Source organism: Drosophila simulans, chromosome 2R (assembly GCF_016746395.2).
Source record: "Drosophila simulans strain w501 chromosome 2R, Prin_Dsim_3.1, whole genome shotgun sequence".
Taxonomy (NCBI): Eukaryota; Metazoa; Arthropoda; class Insecta; order Diptera; family Drosophilidae; genus Drosophila; species Drosophila simulans.
The window spans coordinates 8,922,191-8,945,008 of NC_052521.2; the positions used below are offsets into that span (position 1 = coordinate 8,922,191).

General features: G+C 41.3%; 1 protein-coding gene across 1 annotated transcript; it reads right to left on the bottom strand.

Moving 5' to 3' along the window:
* Positions 1-45: 45 nt before the first annotated feature.
* LOC6734020 lies at positions 46-21,685 on the bottom strand. Its single transcript, XM_016182287.3, has 8 exons — positions 20,818-21,685; positions 10,153-10,198; positions 4,789-5,923; positions 4,589-4,725; positions 3,135-4,527; positions 2,223-3,077; positions 1,694-1,995; positions 46-1,629 (listed from the first exon to the last, which is right to left on the bottom strand). Exons 3-8 carry the CDS (start codon positions 5,818-5,820, stop codon positions 1,434-1,436), a joined length of 3,915 nt encoding a protein of 1,304 aa, XP_016027041.1. The 5' UTR covers positions 5,821-5,923; positions 10,153-10,198; positions 20,818-21,685; the 3' UTR covers positions 46-1,433.
* Positions 21,686-22,818: the final 1,133 nt, after the last annotated feature.

Consider the following 22,818-nt stretch of genomic DNA (forward strand, 5'->3'; position numbering starts at 1 on the left):
GATGTGATTGAACTTGATTACCTTACCCAAAATAAACACATTCCCTTTATTGAATCATTGTATTGTATATTGGTGTTATTGTTACACATATAATTGCTATTGACAGCGCACATTAAGCTCTCTACTTAAAACAAATTGAACAAAGTAAATTGTATGATTCTCGGTCGATGGTTTCAATGCATATCCCCATCGACCATATATCTTTATTGTTTCGAGTTTATCTCTCTTTTTTTTATATGTAATTTTTCATTTGTTTTTCATACCACCTAGATTGAAAATTTGTTAATAGCTGTGTAGTACGTTGTTATACAATAGTTATAGTCAGGTATCAATTGGAAAATAAGAATTTGGTTAGAATTCAACACATCTAGATTCGTATAGTAGTCATATTATTGAAGTACAGATGCGCCTGAAGTTGCAAATAACTCCAAGCACCTATTGCATATGGAAAACAAAATAGGGTAGAACTAATTCGTAGTTTGTAAACAGGGAAAAAAGTAAAACGACAATATGTACTTGTCAATTGTATTTAACTAAAAACTATTAGAAACACCCCCACATGCAGCTCATATCGTATCACAGGCACGCTTAATAAACACTCTCAGAACGGAAATACGAAATTAAAATCGAAACTAGCGGGTTAATTCATTTCAAACTTGCACTCAACGAAATCGTTTGTATCCTTAAGTTTCTGCGGTTAAAACACACTACACACTAACAACAACGATCGATATGAGCGCACACCAACTGATCGATCCTTCTATTCCCAAAAACCTACTACAAATCGCTAACCCCTTCACAAATTGCCTTTAAAATTGCTGACGCTACACGACGATTATGGTACATAAATATATATTCAAATATATATATATATATTGTATGTGGTATCTGCATGTATGCCCTATATGCGTAGTTACCTCCCTTGCGTTTTCACACTCACACATTGCATAGTTTTTAGTATTGCTAATTGTGGACCCCAAAAGATACAGATAGAGATACAACTGCAGTTGCAGATACGGATGCAGATAGTTTTGGTTCGCTCTCGCTGGCTTGGCTTTCATATTCAACATTTTTACTTTCGCAATGTTTTCGCACACATTTTCCAGTAGTTCAAATTCAAACTAAACGAACAAAACCTCGCACGAGGTGAAATACCAAGAATATTAAAGGAAACTAAGCTTAGGTATAAATTAAACGATATCTAGTAAAGCAATTGGTTTGTTGTCACACCACCACACACACAGGAGTTTCTTTCGCCACCTGCCCTCCGTATCATCCTCTTTCTCATCCTGCTTCCTCTCCTTCTCCTTCTACAATTGGTATCTGGGCCACTGCCAGAGGTCTCTGGCCTCCCGCTGCTGCCACTTGTTCTGGAGCTGCTTGCACAGGCGGCGTAGCAGCTCGATGGTGCCACCCAGGGCTTGCAGTAGCTACTAAATCCTGCCGGCGCTCTCCTGTCGCGCACTGTAGCGCGGCTCGGCGGGCATCATTGTGTCCGTGACCAGCTCATTGGGTGCCTCCAAAACGCCCTTCGCGTGTGCAGCCGCCGTATCGCAATCAGTGCGGCGTGAGATCAGCAGTCGGATGTCCGTATGCAGGCACAATCGTCCGGAGCGCGATGTCTGGAACCTAGGGGGATTGATTGCAAAGATAAGATATAGGATATATGATCATATCTTTGTGAAATATTTACCTGAGGTGTATGGAGTAGCGCAGCCGCTTCATTTGCTCGGCGCTGATGAAGTGTCCCAGCTTGCTGGTGGTGCTAGTCACTGTTGGACTCCGCGGCACCTTGTGCCCCTTATCCTGCTCCTGGCTGAGCTCCTCGGCCAGAATGCGCTGCCGGATGAAGGTGCGGTGCAGCGGTGGCATGTCCCGCATGTCGTAGGGTATCACAAACATCCGCACCACCGTGCCCATGGGATTCAGTAGTGTGGCCTGCACCGTGCCCGACCTTGGAACCGAATAACCCTTGCGCGGCAAACGAATCTCGCACTGCAAAAATAGATTTTCCACATTCCTTAATTCCATTTTTCTAAGAAACCTAACTAAATTAAAGGAAACAGTGATTTAAACATTTCAACATATTAACTTTTACCGGGACTGTGTTTTGCCGAAGTTTTTTTTTAGTTTTATTGAGTTGAAAAAGTAAAGTATTGGTATCCATAAACTGGTAATTTTTGTCCCCCATCTTCTCAAGATGCGCTTTTGCAGGAACTTACCAAATAAGGCGTGCTGAGCGTCTCGCCATGCAGTTCGTAGAAGTAAGAGACCGCCGGGATAGTCAGCTGGGTGGGACAGAATCCGCCGGAGGCACCCAGCTGCAGCTTAAAGCCCATCACCTCGATCTTGGGCATGAGCCTTCTCTGTAGCAGAGATTCCTCCAGATTTCCCAGCAGCGGACGTCCTCCGAAATGAGCCGCCAATCTGGCGCGACACTTCAACGGCGAGCCACCTGCTGGACTGCATAGACCGGATTCGAGATCCTCATCCGACAACTGCTCGTCGGAACCAAGCGAGCTTCGATCGCTACGATCGCTCAAATGACGGGAGCGCCGCTTGTGGGCGGCCAACGCTTGTTTGGAGAACCTGGGCGATACGGACAGTGAAGCTGCATGTGGCAATGTGGGAGCAGAGAAGGATTTCTGCACTGGCGGCGTTACGCTGACATCCGGCGCTAGCAACTGCGAATGGGCGTGACTCAAGGCAGCTGGATCGAAACTAAAGGCGGGACATCCGATGGCGATGGGTGCTGAACTGCAGAAGATCGTTGTAAGGTTCACCTTGGGCAGGGCCTTTCGCATTTGTGGCGATGTCATAGGCGGCGGCGTCTCGCTCTCCAACAAATTAGAGCCACAATTTAATCTGAGTTGAGCCGGCTTTGGTGAGGATTTGCCCAGCTGTTGCTGCTGCAGCGGCACCATCGCATCCGGTTGATGCTTGGCTGGCACTTGGCTCAGCGGCGTCTTGAACTGCACCACTATGTGGTCTGCCACTCCCGGCGGCGGAGTCTTGCAGCGCTCTACAGGATTCAGGGAGCAGCGTTCGATGTTGGGCGTCAACTTGGTGGAGAGAATCTGTAAGCATAGCTTCGTTAGCAATTCGTATTCTTTGGATTAGTCTCAAGAACTCACCTGAACAACATCTGGTTGCTTCTCCGCCTCCTGATGCATGCTGGCATAGCCATTGCTCGTCTGCTTCCCATTGGTGGGTTGGTGAACCTTTCCGTTTGCAAAGTTGTGCTGCGTCTTCTGGCGCTTGCACACTTGACAGCCACTGGTGGCGGGTGTGGCCTTCAGAAGATTGTTGTTCTGCCCTCCATTGAGATCTGCGTTACGACAGGCGGCTCCCAGTGGAGCCTGATCCACAACCCCTGGATGGGGCTTTCGATTTCGGTTCTTTGGCGTGCGTTGGATGGCCTGAAGTAAGAGCTCCGCGTTGTTGCGGGGTGTGCCCACAATGAGATCAGCGCTGCTCAAGCTGCAAGAGGAGGTTTCCTCCATTTCGGATGCCGTGGTGTCGCTATCGTCTCCATCATCTAATGCTCCATTTGTGGATCTATCAGCTGATCCATTGGTTGCACCGTTCGATCCTCCATGTGCTTCACCTCCACCCGTACAACTGAGACAGAGTAGGGTCTTCTCACTGCCACATTGCTGGCAACTACTTAGAGAGGTCTGCGTGCCCGTGGAGATCATGGCGATGCGCCTTGGCTGCTGCAATGTCACGGCCAGGGATTGGGTTTCCGACGACGTCTGAGACTGCGTCTGTGACTCCTCGCCCTCATCCATTGGTTCCTCGGATTGTTGTCGACTATTTTCCCGTTCGGGTGTTGCTTTCCTCTCCCTCTTCTTGTCCCTTCGCTGCATTCGCTTGCGATACTTTTGCAGCTGCCTCTCCCGATGGCTCAAACTCGAGTCCCCATCGAGTTCGTCCAATACCTGTCCCATTCCTGGTTTTCCATTATCACAGTTGGAGCCGCCAGCCGTTGTCGTTGGGGTGAGGGCACTAGTCCTGGCTCCCAGGCCAGTCGGCGTGGCAGCATGAAGTCCACCGCCTCCGGTGGGCGTGCTAGCCGGATCTCCTCCGCAGGGCCTCAAGCTTCGTGGAGCTGGACTAGGAGGCAATGGCTCCACATGCGGCAGGCCACCATTAATCCTGGGCAAACTGCGCACGCTTACGGAGATGCTGTAGTTCTCCGAAACGTTGACGTTGGGAAAATTGTGCACATTGGCCTTGGCACTGAAGCCATCCTCGTGGTGTAGCCCACTATTGCTATTGGTGGTGTGCTGCTTGATCCGGTAGAAGATGTTAAGACGTGGTCTCTTCTGCCCACCGCACGTGGTATAGCTGGTAGCCAAATCTCCTGCATTGTTGCCGCAGTTGGAGAAGATGACGCGACCACTGTCGTACACCGATGGATCACATTTGCGAAGGAGATCACACCAGGCGACTATCTGGGAGAAGTACAACTGACTCCGAATGGCGCTGCACAGCGAAGGCAACGTCATCGTGGGCGGAGGAACTCTTTAAAAGGAGAAAGATGACGTTAGACACTTAAAGATAAAGCTATTCCTTCAAGTCTTACTTCTCCTTGCCGCATATGATCCACTGCTCCAGCAAGAGCTTGTGGCTCACGGGACCCAGGTAGACCTCGATGCAAACGGGCTCGCGTCTGGCCAGGATGGCCTCCATTTTCATGCAATACGCCCGCCAACGGTTGCACTGCAAAGGGATATAATTATATATTTAAATGGGCGAGGAAGTAATTGATTTGCTTAGACTTACGGTCATATTCACGTAGGACATATCACAGATGTGCTCCTCAGCCTCGGATGGCATCTCGCCCTTGGCCAGACCCATCTTCCTGAGGAACTGATCACAGTGCGGCCCGTGTTTGGGCCGCGATGCGGAGCTGCTTGCTCCGCTGCTGGCAGTGGCAGTTGCCGTTGTTGTTGGTGTGGTGCTAATGCTTGCTGCTGCTCCTCCAAATCCCAATCCTCGGCCACCGGATCCCACCAAACCCGACCAATGAAAGCCGAGATTCAGAGGTCTTGACTCAACTGGTGGTGGCGGTGCCAAGGCAGGTCCACCTCTCAAGCAGGTGGTGGCCAGCGATTGCAGCGAGTGGAGAATGTTGTCCGATGAATTGGAGCCCGGCGAACTGGCGGCACTGGAATTGTTGGTTCCACCGCCGGCACTGCTAACCAGACCCGTTCCACCAGCTCGATTGAGCATGACACGTCGCACAATTTCATAGTCACCATGGTCCTTGTTGAGATCATTGATGGCCAACGAAACCAACTCCGGTTCGGCGCTCATCGTCTGGGCAGCCGGCGAAATCTGACGCAGCTGGCAGAGCTTCTGTGTCCATCGCTGGTGGGTTAGCGAACTACTACTGCTGGGCGACCCGGTCGAACCACTTCCATTGACGGCTCTATTTTCCGATCCTCCCATGGAACCATAGGGATTCGTTGTGATGTTGATGGCCGCCCTGGAGGTGGAGGGTCGTGGCGATAGGCGTCCTCCCCCAGATCCTGCTGCTGATCCCGGACCGACTACTCCCACCGTCTGCTGCTGGTACTCATCGTCGGCAATGGGTCTGCCCTCAAGGATCAGCGAGGCCAAGCCGAGCACAACGGAACTGTAGTTGTTCTGAGCTCCTGTTCCTGCCGACCCACATCCCGACACACCCACCATTCCCAAGCCGGACAGCATGCCTCCTCCGGCCGCCGCAGTAGCCGAGCCCAAGGAGGCAGATGCTCCATTCTGGCCCAATCCCGCTGGCGGCGGCGAGTTGGTGACGCTTGTCGGTATCATGGTCGGTCGGTTGGTTGCCTGTCCGCTGGATCTGATGCTAATTCCGGTTCCGAATCCGATTCCGCTAGCTATTGCTGCTGCTGCTTCTTGCACCAGAAGTACACTGGAAAAATAAACAAATAATGACGTATAGTTAATGGATATAGTATATATATATATAGGAAAACTGCATTGATTTTTAGAGGCTTTAACTTGGCTAATTTGTAGCTTTAACTAGAATTGAACTGGGTTGCATAAAACTAGGTTGGCAGACTTATGGTAATGTATCCTTGACTTCCTTGCGAAATCCGCAACAAGGCTGCTCTATAAATACGCCCAGCAACAGATGCAGCTGGCAGATTCCAGCCCATCGCCACCCACTGCAAGTGGCGAAGGTCGAATGGCGAAAGCAGCACCCTCAACTTGAATCGAATCCCCAAGGTCCGACGGCTATGTACTGGACACTATGTACTCCTGACATGGTTTACTTTGGTTTATCCTTCCGGTGCGGAAGCAACAAAAGACCAGCACAATTCTCTTGGCCAATTGTTTAACTGCGACACACTGACACGGCCCCATTTCGGCCTGAAATCATCATGTGCACCGCACCAAACGCAACACACATGCACACAGATAAGCGAGAAAAAACGAGCAGAGTTGGAAACCAGGTCGTTACTTAACCGGAGACCCAGTTAGGAGCAACATGTCAGCCGTTTGGCAATGCACAATGCATCAAACACCCCCAACACCCCCCTCTTTCAGCACCAACAAATTCACACGGGTCGACAGCTTAGCAACAACATGTTGCTAGCGTGTGACGTCATTGAGCCAAGCTTCGCAACAGCTTCGCAACAGCTTCGCAACAGCAGCGCACTGGTGTGGGTGAGTATCTGTGTGAGAATTTGAAGGTCGTTCTGTGGCGCCTTCTACGGAGATGCACTACAAAATGATTCGTTCATATATTTACTTATATATATTTTAAACAAGATTTTTAAAAATTTTAGCTTATTAGAAATTTAGTAACTTCTTGTTTTATTTGGAACTTAAATATATTAGAGATGTGGAATAGAATCAAACGTAATATTAATATGGATAAATTTAAAGGCTGAAACTGAAGCAAATAAAAATTCTTTACAAAAATTAAATAAATATTTATATTATTTTGTTAATAATAATGTTGGAAAGAGTAAAATCTGTGTTTGCTACACGAACTCATCATGCGTTTTGCCATTCTATTTATGCGTTTCTTGATTTTTTTTTTCTAAAACTTTGCTTGGCAACAGCAGAATCGCGAATTGCGAATAGAAATACAAAACCAACTTAAGAGGCAGATATGCAAGTGGTGCACATGTATGGCATTTGTCGCGTGCAACATGTTGCTAGAGAGAGAGATTGGGAGAGCGCGCGCTCTCTTGGGTAAACATGTTTGTCTTTACTTTTGCTTTTGTTTTTGCGTTTCTTCTTGACCTGCATACACAATACATAAGGCAATGAGAAGAGAGCAAGAGAGCGAGAGCTTTTGGCCTCTCTCTGTGTTTGTATTAGAAAACATCTGATTTTTGTATTGCTTTGCAATGTTTGCTGTGCGTGTGTGTGGGTGTGTTGAGTTTTGTTTATGGCACACTCGCGTTTATATAGCTACATATATACTATATAAAATACTCTTGGCCCACAATAGACAACCCATACAAACGTGAAAACCCGTATGGAAATGGGGACAAGCGAACGGAACGGCGAGTTTAATAATATTTCGATTACATTATAGCCAATTTCGTTTCTATTTCCCTCCCTTTCAGCTGGCCATTATCATTTACATCGCGCAGGCGAAAAACGGCGGAAAATTTGCTTGCCACCCGAAAATGGAAATTATACTCGATGACGCAGTTGGACGAAAAACGCGCTGCGATGTTCGAGGAAATGTCGGAAAATGACAAACGTGGAAAATCGCATGGGACACGTGGGGAAATATTTATTATTTTAGACATCAGATGTGTCATTGTATAATATTATGACAAATTTTAATTATGTAATGCAAACACAGGATTACGTTATTTTTAAAAAATACTTCTCTGAAATATATTTATAATGTTAAATTCGAAATTAAGTTGGTGTAATTAATTTTGGTTAAATAAATGCATACATTTTAGTGCAAATCGTTTTGTAAGTATCTCGACTGTAAAAGCAAAATATTTTTGTTGGCAAAAGTGAAAGAAAACAACTAATTGAGGCAATTTTCAGTTTTCAGTAGATAGTAGCCTTGTAACTAATTGCACTAGGAAATCTTTAATGCCAGCTAAAATAATTGCACTTTAAGCAAAAAAAAAAAAACAGATGTAAGAGCAACAGCAATTAAGTTGATCGAAAAAGGTTTGTCATATGCTAGTCTTAGTCTCTCCCCCTTTTCCCCTCCTCGACTGCCACACTTTGTTGATAATTGTGATCACTTCTTGTGCTTGGCAAAGCGATCGAGAGCAGGCCGAAAGAGGGGGGTGAGGGGAGGGGCTGCGGAGGGGCGGAAAAGCTGGTGGGGCAGGGGGCGCATTGTTGGACTAATTTCATTTAGCTCGGCCAACGTCCTTGGCATGCTTTTTGATTTTGCAACGTGCGCGCTGCACTTGTGTTCGTACGTAGATTGTCTTGCTTGAATTATTTATTTATTGCACATTTTCGTTTCGTTTGATTTTTTTCCCATTTATTATTGCGTGTATTTCCCTTTTTTTGTTTTTTTTTTTTTTTGACGCACATTACAAAATTTGATTACCAAGCGGAAAATGCAGGCGAGGCGAATGGCAGAAGGAAAACGAATGCGGGAAATGAAAAGCCAAACTTTACTTTTTATACCCTGCTCTGAATAAAATAAAAAACAAAATAATACATTTTCTTGTGCCAGAAAAAGTACTACAATATTTATATACGTACAAAATTATAGTAAATTTTTATGCAATTATTTTGAACAACTGCACTTTTTAGAACAATAAATATGAATTTTTCATATATACAGAGCAGCCTATCTAAAATGCATATTATGGGAAAAACAAACTGATAGATACTGTATCTGTGAGGGTATAGAAATCGAACGGATAACAAATTTTGAAGGCGCGCCAAGCGGAGTGAAAGGCAGGTAACGAAAACCACCGCCAGGGGCGCTGCACACAACAAAAAAAACCAGTTCAAAGCAGATAAGAAAACGAAAAACGACAGCGAGTTGGAAAATTGTTATGTTGCAACTTTTCGGAAAAACAAGTTCCGTTTGCCTTTCGTTTGTTTTTGAGGTTTCCATTTCGGCGTCCCCTTTTCGGCATTATGAAACAAAAAAAAAAAAAAGAAAAGTTAACACGTGAGTGCAACGAAAGCCACAGACAAAGAAAACGACTTTTTTTATTGCTTTCAACATCATCTCATATGATTTTGTTTCCCTTTAGTCATCCTGCCGCATGCGTCACCGTAAAAAGTTAATTATACTTATACTCGTTAGCAGCAGAAGTTCGTTAAGTTGGAAATGTGTCATCTTAAACGGAAGTCGCAACAAATTTGTTGAGATGCAGTGGAGATAAGTCGGAAACATCTTAAAACCGATGTTTTTTAATTCATTTTTCAAGGCTTATTAACCTAAAAAGTAACTATTAAAAGCATGGAAATGAAAATAAGCTTTAATAGTACTTTAGGTATTCCTTTATTGCATTTAAAGTTAAATTGGTAAGAGGTTTATTCCACGAAAACAGCTGTCTGAATAGCATTAATTTTGTATTCCATTACAGGGGATTTTCCCTGTATGTCTGTATGTCTTATTCAATTTTCATTTCCCAGAAAGACTTCAAGACAATCGCTGTTCCAAACACTGATTGACCTCGATGTCGACCTTACAAAAGCCCATTTTCTGTGTGTGTGTGTGTGCGTGTTTGAACACTCATGTGTTGGTGACCCTCCCAATCATAAGCCTTCACAGCTGAGCGAGCTTTAGTTTTTTTTTTATTTTTTTTTGTGTTTTCTAGGGGGCCGCACCTTTGTGGGTTACATGTAGCCCACCCCATTTATCAGCCATCCTCATCCTCTCTATCTATCGCTGTTTCTCCTACGAACAAAGCACAAAGAACACATTGTTGGGTTACACACGGCTTATCAGCATGGTCACACGATAGAGAATTACATGATATGGGGTTAAAACTTCAAAAAGTTGGAATGTGGCAAACTGTCCTAAGTTTCAAATAAGTTAGTTAATATTTCTACCCTAAAGACTTTAATAATATGCGCGATAAATGCAAATTGCATTATTAAGCACATTTTTAACACGATACTTAACTTGTTATCATATCAAAAAGCTAGTTTATTTTTATAAATCGCCCCTTCACTTACCTTTCAAAACTTTGTTAAAATTCCATTATTCTTTGCTTTTTTTTTGCTGAAACGAAAAGATAAACAGAAAATTGATTAGAAAAGGAAATTCCTTTGCAATAAAATAAATACTATTTAAGGAGGAAATGTAACATTGAGAATGCTTATTTTTACGGAAAGTGAGGCACCCTGATTATCTTACACAACAAATAAAGTTGAGGTATTTCTGCTCTCCCTCTTTCCACCCCTCTCTCCATTCGCGCTCTCTCCCCCACCCACACCCACATTGCCATGCTGATGCTCACATGTGCGCAGTAAATAAAAATAAAAACACGGGCGCAAAATCAAAGTGGGCAAAAACAATAAGGCAAAAACAAAGCAAAAATGTAAACAAACGCAGTCCAGTTATGGTGCTCTTCTTCCTCCACGTGTGTGTGAGTGGGTGAGCGAGTGTGTGTAATGCGAGAGCACGTGAGCGCGTCTCGCTCGCACCCATGCGGAGTTGGGGCCAGCAGCTGGAGTGGGCGAAAGAGAGGCAGAGGGCTGGATGGAGAGGGAGCCAGCCAGAACAGGACGAGCACGTTTTTATTTTTAGCCAAAATATTTCTTGCAAATCGAGAGCAAAACGTAAAAAGAACACACGCACTTATTCGCTCGAAAAGCAAATGACCGCAAGACGTGTTAATGCCTTCCTTTAACCCCCATCCGCATGATCTTCCCTCTCCCTCGCTCGCCACCTTATTCACTTGATATTTTTCCAACTCCACTTCTTTTTCCTGCCTCTCTTTCTGACGCCCCCTAACCCAATAATTCCCTCTCCCTCGTTCATTTACATTTCAACTGCGCACGTATAAAATTACTATGACAAATGTATGCATGTGTGTGTGTGTGTGTGAGGGTCCGAGTTCGTTACATTTCATTTATGTACATACTTTTTTTTTGCCCTATCTGAATTGATATAAATTGGTCGAGTGTACGTGTAAAAACCGCAGCAAAACTTTAACCAAAGTTCAATTTTTCAAGAAGAAAAACAGCTGGTGCTATTTGTTTTTCCTTTATTTTGACCTGGCTATTTTCGTTTTTTTTTATTGCTTATCTGCCAAAAAACGAAGAAATAAACACTTTCACTTATATAAAAGGCAGGTTCACAGATAGTGAAAGTTTGTCAATTTACTGTTCTGTTTCAATTCTTTGTATTGCTTTTAAAGTGAACTTTATTTCTAAAGTGATCACTCGATAAGTGGAATTAAAAACCTAAATAATAACTTGCATAGGTAATTTATTAATTTTTAAATCAATTCTTTTCCAAAATTAAGAAACTAATTGTATAATATTTAAGTAATAATAATTTATAATCATCACATATTCCCCCTTCCTTCTTTTTATAGATTTGATCTAACAACCCGGACACGTGGGTGGTTTAAAGTATTGCGCATTTTATTCTTTGAGCTCGTTTAGCTTTCTGTTACATGATTTCATGATCTCTGCCTGTTGTCATTTGCCTTTGTTTCCGCACAGCTGATTGAGTCAAACAGGTTACATGGGGGAGAGGCGAATAAAGAAGTTCAAAAGCAGAGTGGATACATAGTAAGTGCCCCATGCAAAGCAGCAACCGAAGTGTTGACACACAGCAAATGCAACGCCACAATTAGAAAATGTGTGTCAATTATATTAAAAAAGAAAAAAAAAACTCGAGTAGTTTTCCTGACTTTACAGCACACAAAAACCACATTTCAGGGAGTGGAAAGATAGAGATAGCGATAGGAAGGGGGAAAGAGAGGGAGAGGGCAAGGAACAGGGGGGCCAGAGAGCATGATTTGAATTGCCTTTTCAGTAAATTATGTGTGCTGCCGTGTGTGTGCGAGTGTGTGTGTGTGTATGGGTGTGTGTCAAATAACATCGAAGGGGGCGTCACATAGTCTCCCAAAGTGCTTCACCTACACAAGTGACCAGCCACAGGCCCCGTTCCCTAAGCTCAACTTTGTACAACTTTTCGAAGAAGCTTTTCTAAAATGACTGAAAAAAATAAAACCTTACGCAAATAGTTCACCAAATGAATGCATTATTACGCAATAAAAATTGGTTTTGAAAATCCAGTTAACAGCAATATGGTAACATTTACATTTAGTTCAAGGCTTTAATCTTAAAGGGTTTTAGGTTATTTTAAACATATTACGAAGGCATTCTTTAAAAAACGCGTACTTATTTATATTTCTTTAATATTCTGAAATACTTTAAAAGGAGAAAAATGTTAATCTGTAAATTGTAATATAATAATTTGAGTTGTCAAGGTCTTTTATAAAATTGCGACTGAAAAATTCCTTTTACAGACGCCCCACTGTCATTGTGAGCGATCTTCAATTATTGCCAACTGTGTGGGTTGATGGGGGTTGGAAATGTGGATGGGGATGGGGGCTGCGGAGCCTCGCCAATTGCGCTGCACAAGTGTTAGTGGCGTGTGCTGGGGCATTACGTCACCAACACATGCGCAGCTAACCAGCTGAGTGGCCACAAACACAGAGATGGGCAAACAACTAACTTGGCAGGCAGCTAAAGCCATACAATTATTTTGGTTTTTGTGCACGAACCTTTTTTTTTTTTGTTTTTTTTGTAGCTTTGAAAACTTTTCGAAAACTTCCCAATTTCTCAATGATTTAATGCGGGGCGAATTTGCAGATTGGATTACAAGTTCATGTTTTAGGTATTAACCGATGCGGATTTGTGTCGCCTTTGATTTTGTTGGATTAATTGGCTTCTAGTCCTGAGGCTGATTAAATGGCAGTGGCCACATATTTTTGGGCGTTCGCTTAGCTGCATTTGAATTCTCAACGCTCGTGAACAGCGCGTTATGTGTGTATTTCGTGTTTCGCAGGTAAACGCGTTTAATATTAGCCAAACAAACTTGTTTGCTTAGATTTTTTGGCCTTTATTTTGTCGTATTTATTTTTTTTTTTTCTTTTCGGAGCGTCTCTGCACTTCACAAACACACGCGCGCGCACACTGGGAAAAAATATATTTTATTGGGTTGAATTTGTATTCCTGCAGCTCTCGAGTTTTTTTTTTTTTATATTCTTTGCTCTTCTGTACTTCTTTCTGTACGCGGTGGCTTGTGACGCGTGTGTTCGCTTCGACGTCTCGAAATGAAATGAATGGAAAAAATGAGCGGAGGAGCCAAGCGCTGCGAACCGTTCGCTGCTGCTGACGGCAACTTTCTAAAACAGCTGAGCAGCCAGCCAGCCAGCGCTTTGTTTATGTATATACTATGTACGTGTGTGTATATACTGTGTGGCTAGAGATATAGATATGTATGTGCACCCCCTAGCGGTGGCGGGGAAAACTACGTCGTACATTTGGCCAGTAGTTTTTGTGGGTTTATTTGTGCGGCAACATGTTGCTGGCCAGCCCAGTGGCAACATGTTGCTGTTGCGCAGGCCAAAAATGTACACAAAAATCATATGGAGCTCACAAACACCGAGGCAAAACGCGAAAAAAATAAATAAACCCATATGATAAGCCCAGTAAATAGGTAAGCCACAGATCGACAACTGCAAATGACAGTGAACAGTCGTGGATGCGAACTTAATTGCCTATTATGTGATTAGGTGGTATGAAAAACATTACATAAAGTATTTTTAAGCATGAAACAAAACATATAGATTGTTATGTTGGCATGTTATCTGTTGTTAATCACAATGTTATTTGATTGTTACGAAACCTTCTACCATTATTTGGCTTGCTTTTGTGAAACCCTTTTTTAATTTAGTGGGGCAAGAGCAAATGTTGTTGCGATAGCGATTCAATAACAAAAGCCACTCACAAATACACGAAACACAGACATACACACACACACACATGCGCGTAGATTAAACAAAAAGAGAAAAAGACAGAGACAGAGAACCCGTTTCCATATGTTCGAGATGCCATGTTGTCGAGTGTTGTTTTGCCTTATGTACGAAAATAGCGTTCGTTCGTATGTATGTACAGATATATACATATAGCTATATATAATATATATGCATGCACACAACTCGGGTACTTGTTGGCAGATTTCTTGAAGAAGCGGAACAGGCGTGGAGCGCCAAAAAACAACAAAAACGCATGCGCTTTCAGTGTATATATGTAGGTATGTGCGATTATACATACATATATCCGTACATAGCAGGCCCCAAAAATCGTCAGCGACCCAGACAACAGCAACAACATTCAGAACTTATGTTTGCCTGCTCTCCCTCTCACTCTCTCTCTCGCTCTGCCTATCTTTGTCTTTCATTTCCTCCGTTCTGCTGCGATGCGAATCTTATCAACGGTACCCACACGCCCGTACATTTTGAATGCTGCTGTGCTCTTCTCAACATGCTGATATGATTTGTACTTGATATTGTTTCAAAAGATTTGCCACAAGTTGGTCTTTCTGTTATAAACAAAAGAGGAACATCAAATAAATAACAATTGTTTTATGATATTATTATTAATAACAACTAACTGCATTGTTTACTACTAATTAGATGGTTAATATGTACTTTGTTTAAATTAATACGATGTTTTAAGCTTTTCTTTTGAAAACCTTTTAACCATCTTAGATTGATTAATGCCTGAAAGCGATATCGCTGGCACACAACCAGCATACAAAGTTGACTGGCATGTCCAGAGTTTCTCTTAACCGTTGGCCACTGTAGCCGCCGCGGACACAATCGCTATGTCCACAGATAGTTGTCAGTCGTCCGTCTGCAGAAAAAGCGAAGAAGTGAACTCGAGTAACCCAACTTGCTGCAACCGAAGGATACTCTTCAGATACTCAAACTCAAATACTCAGATACACGAATACACGGCGACAACAAAGAAGCAGGCGGCAGGCTGCCAGACAAAGAAATGCCCAGACACACCAATGCGAAAGCGAAGACCAGACGAAAAAGTCTGGGCTCTGGGATTCTCCTCACTCCACTCCACACCATCCTGTCCAAACAGGAAAACAAGAACTGCTGTTGACCCCCTTCATCCAGACAAAGAAAAAACCGATGGCAGTAATACATTTTCTTTTGGCGTTGACACATTTCAAAAACATATCTTCCAAAAATTTGTTTGTAAATATTTAGTTTTGAATGATCGTGACACATTTTTTTGGACCTTGACAAAACCGTTTATTAATTGAAACAAATGTATTCTAAAACATGATCTAAATTCCCCTTCAAAATCTTTATCTTAATTCCTATTACATAACGCTTGCCAAGTGACGTCAATAATTAATGGAGAAACCTCGTGGACCGATTAGCAGCTCTATCGATCAATCGATTCTCTGGCTTTTTTTCTCGTCTGTGAGCCAGACGTCTCCTGTTTTTTTTACCAACCCCAGATAACAAGTTCAAGACAAATATTTACTGTTTTCTTTGCCACTTCCCTTTTATCTCGTGCAAGTGAAATAAATGTAAAGGGAACTTCAGTTACAGGTAGTTATATACCTCTTCTTCTTATGGAAAGTCATGTTGAAGACCAAAAATTTTCCACGCACAAAATATCGCCAGAGGGCGCTTTACATAAATGAAGATGAGATCACAAAAGCCCTTGAGCCTAAATGTTTTTTTCTTTTTCTTTTGGGGTTTTTTCTTTTTTTTTTTGCTGACCCCTTATTTTGCTTTTTTCTACTCGCTGGCTTCAAAGCTTGAAAAGTTCCGCTGATTGACGTCTGGCTTTCTTCGCTTAATTTTCATTAAGATGGAATGCGAGAGACGTGCAAGTGTGCGAATGAGCATGTGTGGAATAGTTTAAGTTAATTGTTAATTTTTCCACTAATACTTTTACCGAATTAAAATGTTTTCCAAGCTTGTTTCTGCGTAGTCTCTCTTTCTGTCTCTCTGAGAAAAGGGCTAACTCTATCCCTCTCTCTTCCGCTCTTTACTTTATGTGCGCAGTTGTTTTCAACACACAGACACAAACACACACTTAATTGCGTCGATCAGCTGTTTTGATAATAAAACGGTTAAAAACCTTATGAAAGCAAGCCAGCCAAACGCAAAAGAGGAAAACAAAACCCAACTAACAAAATTACAGTACGCGCTGCTGTGAACGAACCAAGTGATTATATTATTTGTTAAAATCAAATTAAACGAGCTCAATTGAAATTCATACTCATCCTCTATTATTTTATTTGCTAAATTTATTGTATCATAATACTTCCGAATGAGGGAATTTCTTTTTTGAATTATAATTTCATAGTTCACCTTCGCGAATGTTCACATAAACGAGGCATCACTGTACACTGCATTGCCTATACATTGTTTCAATCTTTAAGAAAGTCCGCATGTGTTGATTTGTTTACCATAACTTATAAATTATAGGGCGTTTTGCCGTCCCAGCAATTGTAAAATTGCAAAGAACGCAAATGAAAAGTTTCGAGTTTTTAAACCCTTGGAAAAACCTTGGATTGATTGCGAGCAAATATAAACTCAAGGCAGACGAGGCACTTACACAAGAACGGCTGGGGGCAGTTCATGTAACGCGTGTGCATTGTACAGTGAATATTCTTTAAGAATAACGTGTGTAAAAAAAAAAACTATAGGAAAACAATTCAATTGTTTAGAAGTTTAGTGTTTTTATGGGTATGGATTATTTTCTAGGTATGGAAATTCCAAAGCATACATATGTGATTTCCATTACAGCGAACCACCACTGTTCAACCCTTGGCATTGTCTACTTTCCGGTATTTTTGCTCTTTGTGTCTGCCTGCCGTGTGTTTTCCTTCGTGTTTTCCGGCGCACCAACACAGCTGTTCTTGTAATTTGGCTCACACGTGACTGTGATTGACTCGTCAGGTGAGCGATGAGGGGAGAAAAGTTGGCGGGGGGATCGTGGGGCTAGGGGACAACTGGCGAACGAGGTGCCAGTGTAATGAGCTTTCCACGGAAAAGCGGAAAGTTTAAGGTTGAGAGCGCAGACAGCTGCGACATCAAAGCCAAGTGTGGCGGCCATATTGGGAGGTGATTGTGGGAGTGATTGGAAAAACGGGGTGACGGTGGCCCCAACAATATATAGACGGCCAATGACCCAGCGTTTTCGGTTATCTGCCGCAGTTGACAGCCAGACATTTGGAATGGTGGGGTCCTTGAATAATTGAAGACTATCAAATCAAGTTAGTAATAGTTAATTGCCTGGTCGAGATAGCACCCACTTACTAAACAAATAACATCAATTTCGTCATATTTCTTAAAGAATAGAACAAATGGGTACAAAAATGGTTTTTGTTATGATTTGTTAATGAAAAATGGGGATTGAATACATATGGGTGCCATGACGCAAGTAGGTATAACATTTATATTTGCCTAAAGGGAATAGAATTATTAATAAATATGCGACCTACTCAAGACCCCGTTGCTCCACCAACTTTGCCAGAATTCCCAAAATCATGTGATGACTACATGATGTTTATTTTTGTAAATTCGCTAAAAGCAAGAAGGCAAACAAAAATCTAAACAAAAAGCTTTTGTTGGCAACTTAGAGAATTCATATGGAACATGATTTCGATTTTTTTTTATACATTTTTTTTTTTTGTTTGCTTTGATTGAAGCGATAAAGTGGCAAATTGAAAGAAATGCAAATTCCATCAAAGCCATTGCACGAATATCAATCAAAACAATGCTTTGTTTGCTACTGGCCCCTCCAGACCTTCTACCCCCGCCCCTCCCCCTCCTCTAACAATGAGTTATTCTAAACACAAAGTAAATCAAAAAATTCGGTAGAGGGAGTTGCATTTTCCAGACGAAACACACACCATCCCCCTAAAAAACCTCTCAAATTTCTACCTCCCAAACCAATCAGCTGTTGAAAATTTTGGTGGGTTCGTTGGCTTTACATCTCTCTCTGTTGTTTTCTCGCGAGCAAAAGAGAGAGAGAGGGTGAGAGGGAAAGACGAGTGGCCCCCAAAAAATGTTGTTACTTTTAATTTTTCTTATTTTTTTGCTGGCTGGCACACGTTGTTTTTGCTATTCTTGTTGTTATTCCAAAGTCATTCAACCCGACAAACAAAATAACGTAAAATAAAACGCAAAAGTGTGGAAGGAGCGGTAGCAGCAGCAACAAAAACAACGGAACGGGAACGGAAAAAGTCAACGGCTGAAAAGTTGGGGTCACTGAGCGTTAGCCACTCTCTCTCACTCCCTCTCTGCCGCTCTCCATCGCTCTCCTTCGCCCGTCATCCCACACTCATCCCGCCCCCTCATCGAGATTCTCTTCGAGCGAATTTCGAGAACACCTATAATGCGTAGTAGAGAGTCCGGCAAAGAAATGACGCGGAAAGCAGCGTTCTAAGATCCAGGAACAGGTTCCAAAAGTCTCAAACAAAGGTTTTCTCAGTAAGTCGATTTTTGTTTTATGATATACAAAGTTTATCCTTGAAATACCTATGGTTTATTGAACCCCTGCTTATAATTCTTAGCTCAAATATATAATATAAACCATTAAGAAGTTGAACGATTATTTTAATTACTTAACTTCTCTTTTTATTTAAAACATAATTATATTATATGATAAGTTGCGATTTCAGAAGTGTGTAATATCTTTATTGGTATGCCCCGTTTATATGGTGCCCAATAAAAAGATCCAGGATATGTTCATTGAAACTCATTGAAAGAAGCGGGCAATCCAACAATGGGCCGTTAAGTGAGGAAATGTTCTTTCGTTATCAGCCCAAGACCTAATGTGATATACGACCCTGAATCGTAATGCAATAACCCCAGGGAACTGGGAACTGAGATAGACCTTATCAGTGGTCCCAGTTTCGTATTTCGGAACGAACGGGTTATCTCTGGTCGACACATAACCACATGCCATAAATATACACGTTTAACTACTAATAAGTGGAACATCGAAAGGAGTTACCAAACAGAAAGGCAAACAACGCATTTGGGTTTCGGTGACTGCGAGATAAGCCTGCGGTTTTTCTAGGGTTTACTCCTTCTTATCGACGAAAGTTCAGACTGGGAATTGCGCGGCAACGGAGTGCAGGGTATACTACAAAACCACACTTATGGCTTCCATTAACAGTGGGGAAAACCATAAAAACGACCAGACACGCAGGGGTTTTACTTTGTCCTTCCCTTGGGTGAGTGAGCCTATTTAATAGGAAAAGAAGCAGAGCTTCTTTGTCTGAAAGTGATGAAATACATCGTGATATTCGTCGTAAGCTGGTTTCAAACTAACATGGTTTCATTCTCAAGATCAATGTATAATTTATGAGTGTGCCCGTGATTCATTCGGAATTATCCATATGCGGGTATAAGTCAAATCTCTGTTATTTAAATGTTATTCAATTGTGTTTACACATATACATACAGATTGTACATACATACAATATGTACATACATACAATATGTACATACATACAATATGTACATACATAATTCTTAAATTACATATTAGGTTTTTGTGTCTCTAATTTGTAATTTATTATACTTATGATCAATAAAAATGTTTTTTAATTATATGGATAACGAATAAAGTCTCATATGCAAGTCTCATAAAATATGTACATACATACATACCCATATGTAGTTATTTATGTACATACATACCTATATGTAGTTATTTATGTATGTACATACATAGATGTTATATTATTATGCATCACGTGTCTTTTTCTTTTATATATTTACATATAGTATGATTAATTTTCAAAGCTAATTGGCTAAGATAATGTAGCTATTTTTTTTACCAAGCTTTAATGTTATTAGAATGACAGGTACCTATTTCACTCTTTTTCCACCTCCTCTTCGCTTAGTCTTTGATTAAAATGGCCGCCAACGAAGGGGGGAAATGACAGGGCGCCGACAACCGTTAGTCCGCTTAGAGAGCAACATCTTTAACCTGTCTGCCAAGATTTTGCGGATGCAATGCGCACTTGGCAGCTAAGGCCCAGCAGCTAATAGCTTATGTAAGCAGTCCGCCTTTGGCAATCATTTAAACAAATCAATGCAAAATATTAAATCAATATGGATGAGGAGGAAAACTCAAACTGTCAACCGTTTTTAATGTGATTTCCTTTGTTGTCCGTTTCTTGTGCGCAAAAAAGGAATAGGAAACAAAGCGAAACGAGACGAATTCAAGGATACAGCAAAGTCGTCGCTAACCGTTTCTTTGTTTGCGCTCTCTTTCTCATTCGCTCCCACACACACACACACACAAGCCCATGGCACAGCTGATTAAGAGATGGTAGGGGTGGGGGAAAGTAAGAGACAGCAAATAAGTATTGAACCAGAGGCAGTGAAACGTGAATTGAAATCATTTACTTTGGCCATAAAGTTAATCAACAAAGTATGTATGCACACATGGAGACACACAAATACACTAAGAACAAATATGGAAAAGGTCAAATAAGCAGTCTACATTTGGTAAACGTAATAAAAACCTGACACTACAGCTTCAAAGTTTTTTATAATGTGTTACTACAAGACGTCATATCTAATATGTGGTTTATTTATACCAACAATTCTAATGTTAGCCAAATCTTTCTATTTTATTTAAAGTAATTTTGATTGTGTACATAATTTTTAGTTTTCGCGCTTTGCTTTCAGTTAAAAGCTCCGTTTCAGTAAGGAAACTTTGAAATTTAGGAATTAATATAAATTATTGTTAGTGGTATGCAGCAATTCGCGAAGAAGAGAGATGAGAAGAATGCAATAAAATGGCCGACTTACTTACCTTCTTTCGCTTTGCAGCAGAAGATCCGTGGAAAGGCACAATTTTCTCGCAGTGCAGCCTGCTTTTATGGCTTTGCTAATTTGTTGCCTCAATTAGATTTTTTGACATTATTGCAGTTTTTATTAATTGCTTGCGGCTGCAAATATTATTGATTTCACTTGCTCGGAGCACACAATCAAACACACACACACAAACACACTTGCAAGCAATCAGCGTTGACACACACGCACTCAGCTGTGTTGCTGCTGCTTCTTCTTTTTCCTGGACTTTGCGTCTATATCATTGATTTATTTTCGATTTTTGCAAACCTGCATTTCGTGGCACCCGATTTGCATATATATTTTTTATATAACCCACGGATTGCCAACTTTCATTGGCCTTTCACACTCTTATTCGCCATTTATGAACTCTTCTGTGACGGTTGGAACGGTTCTTTTTCGCTATTTTCGACTGCACCCGCGCTCTTTCCGCTTCGCTCTCCTCTCTCTCTACACACCGCTCTTTATCCTTGATTGCTCTTTCTATTTAGCGGAATTGATCGTTCTCAACTTGGTCGCCATTGCAGCTCCACAGGCAAGAAAATCGGTGGAAATGCCAATACAGGTGCACGGTGAGTACCGATAAGCTGGAAAATCGGGAAAACGCACGCCTACACATTCATTACCAGCATCGCGTTGCCTTTTCGCTGTCGAGATTCGCATAATTTCCACTTTTGGTTCGCGCACAACACTAGCTAAATTATTGTTTATTTTCTTTCCCAACAAAACAACTGTGAGGTGAGACTGTGAGACCAGACCAGCTGTGGGCGGGTCAGTGTGACCCTATCGCGGTGTGGTGAAAATCCCAGTGAGCTTCGGTGTTAGGGCTGTATGACACGAAAGCATGTTGAAAAGAAACTTTTTCAAAAATTGAGCAGAACTAAAACTATATTTAAATATTAAGGAATATGGATTTGTTAGAAACACGTATTAGTCATGTATATAATAGAATAATAGTTAGGATTTCTTAATTTGAGTAAAGAATATGTTAAATGTTTGTGTATATTTTAACCAAAATGAAAACAAATTTGATAAAAGGTTACTTACCTTACCTTTAAATACAAATATTTTGTACTTCGATTAAGTTGTTTTTTAGGCAAGATTTTAATCATGTATGTATTACTATAAAATGAAACACATTGTCCCTTTTTGATATTTAAAATATTATTTATGTTAAACGTTTCTCAGTTTAAAATGTCATATTTTTGTGTTTTGCAATATTAATTTTTGATAATTTCACTTCTGTTATTACTTTTTGTTTGCAAAACTACACACGTACATATGATGTAAATATATTAGTCTGCATTGTAAAGCCTTTACATAATACATATATATAGAGGTGTATATAATATTTAATTCTCCTTTTAGATGTAAATTTTATTGAACCAAATGTTTTTCTTGCGTGGTACGGAACTCGATTGCGCTTTACGGCAATTTTCCAAATATATATATATTTATTTTTTGTGTTCTTTTTTTCAATTCTAAGTCTAATTAATACATATCAGTTGTGATTCTTTAGTTCTTTTCTTGTTAAACAATTTTAACACGAAGTTGAAACGCACTACAAGAGACAGACAGAAAGATCCGTTAAAATACGCAACTTACAACTCTTGTTTTATCTTTTCGCAATTTTTTTCTTTTGTATTTTTGTGTAAATATGATTTTGACTTCATTTTGGTTTTTCTCTCTAGGAAAATATATGGTAGGTATATGTTTGTATGACACCATTTGCTTAGCTTAACATTAAGACAGAATAAAAAGAATCAGGAAAATATCTCATCTGGCATCGTTTTGCGTTTTATTGTGCTTATCTGTGTGTAACGAGGGAATTGCTGTGGGGTTAATGGATTAGGGGCGTTCGTCACGACGCTGTTCGTTCAATTCCCCAGCTCACAACTTGGGATCGCTTCGATCTTTCGCGAGGATTGGATATATGTAGTTCATCTGGACAGGGGAAACCTTT